The sequence below is a fragment of the Pinus tabuliformis genome, chromosome 7 (genome assembly GCF_031772625.1).
Source record: "Pinus tabuliformis cultivar Carrire ecotype Pingquan chromosome 7, CPIR1, whole genome shotgun sequence".
In the NCBI taxonomy this organism is placed as follows: Eukaryota; Viridiplantae; Streptophyta; class Pinopsida; order Pinales; family Pinaceae; genus Pinus; species Pinus tabuliformis.
Window position 1 is genome coordinate 2,020,103,074 of NC_142293.1, and position 6,090 is coordinate 2,020,109,163.

The following is a 6,090-nucleotide window of genomic DNA, read 5'->3' on the forward strand; positions in this document are numbered from 1 at the left end:
TAATGCAAGAAACTGGGTTTTCCAAAAACGCTTCATTTCTTGAAACCGTTAATCTGGTTCATTTGCAATATGGGTCTCTTCCCGATTGGATGTCAACATGAAGGCACAGTTTGGTGTTCTGGATAGTTTTCGAAGGCATTTTCATAGTCTATGATTAGAAGTCAACCATGGATAGTTTTCGAATGCATTTTCATAGTCTATGATTAGAAGTCAACCATGGATAGTTTTCGAAGGCATTTTCATAGTCTATGATTAGAAGTCAACCATATATAGTTTAGGTGCTAACGCAATAGTTTTGTTGCAAATAGGTTGGGCGTTCTCCCTAGTGACAACACCTTGCAATAGTGCTTAATATATCTTTAACAACATTGACTATTTAGGGATTTTATTAGTTAAAGTTATGTTATTTCTTTAACTTTAGCCATTGATGTGTAGGAGTGTATTGTTAACTTTTTACAATTATTTTTTGTTATTTTTATTTAAAAGTGGATTTAGTGATTGTATCTAATATTTAAAATGTGTATTTTTATATAAAATTATAAATTCAAATGTATAAGGTTTCTTTATATATATTTTTATAAATTAATCATGTATATAGATATTTTATATATATTTATATAAATTAGTAGTTAAATAATTTAGTATTTTTTATAGTTAATTTATTATTTTATTTTCCAAAGAAAAAAACAAAACTTTTCATTAGCATAATAAAAAGTTTTACATTCTGTTTGGATCACTGATCATAATAGATGGCTCGGCTGGAGCTATTCCGGACTGTCTAAAAGCATTTAGAACATCAAAAACAAAAACAGGACTCAGTCTTGTGATGACTGTCTGTCACGATTCCCCTCTTTCGGAGGTTATATACATACCATTTTGGTGCACGACTTGGGGTCTCCTTCTGAGAAGGAAAACAACCCCATACATCAAGCTGTCATATTAACTTTATCATCTGTGAAAATATAAAGAGTTTTTTATATACTGTTTTTTGTTGCCCGGACAAAAATTACAAAAATATATGAGTGCAGAGTCTGTAAAAGCTATAAATATTTTAACCATGAGATCGAAAAACTGTAAGCAAAAAAGAAAGGAGAGGGATCCCCGCTCATTGAGGAGGTGCAAAAGGGGGCTGATGAGATATGTTTTGCTGCCCCTGGAAGTATTCCTCTATTGACCAGCCGCCCAAAACCTGTTGTAAACCAGCTTTAGAAAGTTGATCTGCTTCTTCATTTTTCTCCCTGTAGATATGACAGATATGAAAACTGTTAAAAGAGGACTTTAATAACAAAATTTCTTCTAACAGTGGCTTTAAAATCTGATTTTGACAAGACGCATTTCCATTGACCCATTTAATGACATTTTGTGAATCGCCAAAGATTTGTATAGTGAAAATGTTCCTCTGAAGTAGCCAGCAAAGCAAAAGATGTAAAGCAGACAACTCGGCAAAATTGTTTGACCCAGAACCTAATCCAACAGAAGCTTTTAGATAATGATCAGAGGATATATGAATGCTTATCCCAGCGCCAGCCCTGTTATTCTGGGAAGCTCCATCAAAAAAGGCCCAAGGAGTGCCTTCCTTGATAATAAGAGGCTTGTCACGGATTGGGGGATTTTTCGCTTCAGGGGCCGGAATAGCAGAGTATATGGCTGCGCAGTTAGAAGCAATGACAGATGAGGGGATGATATTATCTTGGAATATACATTTGTTTCTCGCAAGCCATACACCCCAGAAGAAAATGAGAGGTAGGTTTCTCAAATTTCCATCCGGGTGATTCTGCCACCATTTTCTCCATGCAGCTTCCAAAGGTTCTGACCCCCACTGAGCTTTAACATTAAGCAGAACTGTAAGCTCTTCCCAAATCTTTAAAGATACTGTGCAAGATGTAAAAAGATGTCTAATAGTTTCCTCATCTGATTTACATAAAGGGCATCTTCCTGGACCAACAAGGTATCTAGCTTGTAACATGTCCCAGGTTGGGATTTTTCCTTTTAGCAGACACCAAAGGAATATCCTGGCCTTTGCTGGACTTGTAAGCTTCCAAATGCTTTTAGACCACCACTCGGGGATATCCCACCCTTTCTGTTTCATTAAGAAGGAGTATCCATCTTTGGGATAGTATTCTCCAGTTTTCCCCAGAGCCCAGATCAGCTTATCAGGTTCGTTTTTGAGTCTGACATGTGTACGGTGGAGTTCTTGGATGAAGGAGGCCCATTCATTCTTCCATCTGATATTTAAACCTAATTCTTCATCATTTTTCCATGCCTGACCCCATAAAGTGGAGTGGCCTGCTTTCTCCACCTGATTTAGAGTGACTATTCCTTTACTGTCAAGGTGTCTGAGGAGACCTGGAGACAGAGCAAAAGCTTCATTGCAACCCACCCAAGGGTCCCTGCCGATTCTGATGTGACTACCATCTCCCACTTTCCAAGCCAGGCCTTGTTCTATCACAGAGAAGGCTTCCAGCGTAGCCTTCCAAATGACTGATATATTCTTCTGTTTCTTTTCCTGACTCCGGATCCAATCTTCTAAAGGGACTGGGTCTATATATTTTCTTTTAACCACCTTTGTCCAGAGATTCTCCATCGATATTAACCTCCACCCGGACTTTGCTGCCAGAGACAAACTGAACTCGGGGAGTCTTTTGATTCCCCATCCACCCCATTCTTTAGGTCTTGCAATCTTATCCCATGCGACCCAGGGAAGAAACGATGATTCCTTTGCTGAGCCTGCCCACAAAATTCTACTGCATATCTTCCTGATTTTCTCCATCACTCCTTTGGGGACCCAAGTTAGAGCAGCCCAGTAAACTGGGATGGCTAACAAGACTGATTTGAGGAGAGTCAATATGTCTGCTCTGGAAAGCCACCTGAAACTCCAATGATTTATTTTGGCTTCTATTTTTGCTATGAGCCAATTCCAATCCTCTTTCTTGTAGGCTACTGGCTTTAACCAGAACCCCAAGTATTTAAAAGGAGTGTCCAAAGGCTGAAGAGGAAAAGTAAAGAGATTGGTCATACTAACTCTTTCTCTTCTGTCAAGTTCTGCTACACAAATTTGTGACTTTCTAGTGTTTATCTGCATTCCAATAGCTTTCAGAAAGAGATCAAAAATGCTTTTATACTCCTTAATTTCGTTAGATGAACCATTTGTAAAAATCAAAATGTCATCAACAAAAAGAAAATGTGTGATAAAGAGGTTAATTGCTACCTCAATACATTTTACCTTCCCTTCTCTTCTGGCTTTGTGGATCAATCTGCTCAGACCTTCTGCCACTAACAAGAACAGGAGCGGCGATAAAGGGAAACCCTACCTAAGACCTCTTTGGCTGCTGAAAAAAGGGGAAGCTGAGCCATTGATTAGAACTGCAAAACTGACATTAGTAATGCATCCCATAATCCAGCTGGTGAAAGAATAGTTGAAACCCAGATGAGTCAGCAGCATCCGAAGATAAAGCCAGTTGATGCGATCATAGGCTTTGGATAAATCTATTTTTAAGACCGCACCCTTCATTTTCTTTTGTCTGACACTGTGAATAACCTCCTGTGCTACCCCAATGGCTTCATGAATTTGCCTTCCATCTAGAAACCCAAATTGTTCCATTGAGATGTTCCTAGACAATATAGGAAAGATTCGGATAGCAATCACCTTTGCTATGATTTTATAAATACAGTTGCACAGGGAGATCGACCTAAAATCTTCAAAATTCTCCGGGTCATCTTTCTTTGGAATGAGGGCTATGAAGGTAGAATTAAAAGGCCTGAAGACCTCTCCCTTCTGTCTTGATTCTTCTATAACATCAGTGATTTCAGAACCTATCAGGTCAAAGAAGAAAAGGAAGAGTTCAATAGTCCACCCATCAGGGCCAGGACTCTTGTCTTTTGCCATAATTTTCATCGCTGCTTCAACCTCCTCCTTGGTAATAGGTATAGAAAGCTCCTCTGCTTCTTCCTCCTCTACAAACCACGGAAAACATTGAGCTGTCCTAAGGATTTCAGCTATGGTGGCCTCCCCTGGATCAGAGAAGATTCTCTCAAAATGTCTCTTTCCTAAGCTCGAAAGATCTGCAAAGGAGCTGACCTCCCTTCCTTCTTCATCTTTGAGGCTCCAAATGGTGTTTACTGATTTTCTTCCTTTTGCATAGTTATGAAAAAAGCTAGTATTTTCATCACCTGATTTTAACCATATTGCCCGGCTCTTGATCCTCCATTCTTCCTCCTTGTCTAAAAGAATTTTATTTTGAAGCTTCTCCAGGTGTAGAATTCTATCTTTTAATGCCTGCGACTGATAACCATCCTCCTCAGTGCTCTCCAACAGCTTCAATTCCTCCCTGATTTTAGATAGATCTTCATTTTGTTTCAACTTCCTGTCTTTTGCCCACGATATAGTTGCTTTTTTTAGTCTCTTAAGGTTCTCCATGAACAGAAAACCTTTATCCTCTCTTGCATTATTACCCGGGTGTATCCATGTATCTTTAAAAAGAGTGCTAAAGGAAGGATCTTGAAGCCAGGAAGGGTTGAATTTAAAGGGGGCCGGAGGCTTAGGAGGTGGGAAAGCTATATCCAGAAAGATTGGAAAATGATCAGAATTGCCAATTTCCTCCACCCACTGTCTAAAAATAGGAGCTTTTGATATGAGAGCCTCAGAAAGAAGAAAACGGTCTAGTCTCTTGGCAATCTGATCCTCCCCTACTCTTCTATTCCTCCAAGTAGGCTTAAGTTTTACCGGAGAGGGATCTGTGAGATTATTGTCCTCAAGGAATTTATGAAAGAAATCCGACAAGGGATCCTCCCTGGCTGAAGGTCCCCATGCCTCAGCTCTTCCAATAGAAAAGTTTAGGTCTCCTCCCACAATCAACATAGAAGACTTCATTAGAGATTTTGCCATCAGATCTACCCAGAACGATTCTCTTCCTTGGCAAGGACCATAGATGTTTACAATGGAAAAGGGGAGGGAAAAAACAGGTGTGAGGACCTCCATACCCAGAACTTGCTTCGTCCCCCACTGATTGATGACTTTAATTCTTCCTTCTTTGTATCCAATTGCAAGACCCCCGGAGTGGCCAGATGAGTCAATGGCAGTAAAAACCCATCCCGGTAAGAGGGTTTTTAACATAGCTTCCACCTCAGTACCTTTCCCCAGAGTTTCTTGAAGAAAAACAATGTCTGCTTTTGAGTTTAGAATCCAGTCTCGCAAGGCCAATTTTTTAGGTTTATTGGCCAAACCTCTACAGTTCCAGGATGACAAAATCATTTGATAACCTGGTCGGGGGTCTGCACAGCTCTAAGAACCCCAGGAATTGAGTATTGTTTTCCATCGGCCACGTCAAGCTTAGCTTTCAACTTTGCCTTTGAAAGGTCCGATTTCCTACCTCTCTTATTCTTAGCTGAGCTATGGCCAAGAGACTGTCCTAAACCCCCAGCAACAACAGGCAAGCCAGATTTTCCCCCCATGGATCTTAGGTTATATGGGCAAGGGTTATGGATTAATGGGGTAGCAAGAGGAGGCCACTTCTCTTCACTATTCAAATCAAGAGACGGTAATGCATCCGAAATTGTGTCAATATCAGACATGATTTTTGGAGTTTCAACCTTTTCATTATGGCCCGAGTTATGTAGGGGAAAATTAGATGGTGAATTTTGCAAAGAATTTGAAATATGCTCAGGATTTTGAAGAGAGATGGAAGGAGAGCCTGAGCACATACCCTTATCCTGATCGCTGTTGGGTAGGTGTTCTGCCGCTGCATCCTTGGCGTTCTCCTCCACTGCTACCGCCGGCGGAAAATCATTTATCCGGGTCGCCTCATGGAGCTGGGGTTCTTCCACCGCTGACTCTTTCAGGTTTTCCTCGATCTCCATTTCTTCCACTACCTGGCTCGCATTTCCTGCTCTCTCCTGAGGAGGAGGAACCCGATTGAATGCCGGTTCTCTAATAACAGGGGTCCTTCGGAATCTTCTCCTTCTTCTGAACAAAGGGCAGTCCTTGGCAAGGTGCCCATACTCATGGCAACTATGACACCGAAAGGGAAAGTGTTCGTAGTCGAGGAGCTGCTCGAAAACGTATTCTTTGTACTGTAAATTGATCTTTTGTGG

At 40.6% G+C, this 6,090-nt stretch overlaps 1 protein-coding gene across 1 annotated transcript; it reads right to left on the minus strand.

Annotated features, from left to right (window-relative positions):
• Positions 1-1,105: 1,105 nt before the first annotated feature.
• Positions 1,106-5,251, minus strand: LOC149256590 (uncharacterized). Its single transcript, XM_089455415.1, has 2 exons — positions 3,647-5,251; positions 1,106-3,076 (listed from the first exon to the last, which is right to left on the minus strand). The coding sequence occupies exons 1-2, from the start codon at positions 5,249-5,251 to the stop codon at positions 1,106-1,108; spliced, it is 3,576 nt and encodes a 1,191-aa protein (XP_089311541.1).
• Positions 5,252-6,090: the final 839 nt, after the last annotated feature.

Excerpts from the sequence above, each read along its gene's own strand:
- LOC149256590 (XM_089455415.1), bottom strand. The coding sequence starts at position 5,251 with ATGATTTTGTCATCCTGGAACTGTAGAGGTTTGGCCAATAAACCTAAA. Across the intron at positions 3,077-3,646 it reads TTTATAAAATCATAGCAAAG|ATAAACACTAGAAAGTCACA; the intron begins GTGATTGCTATC and ends ATTGGAATGCAG.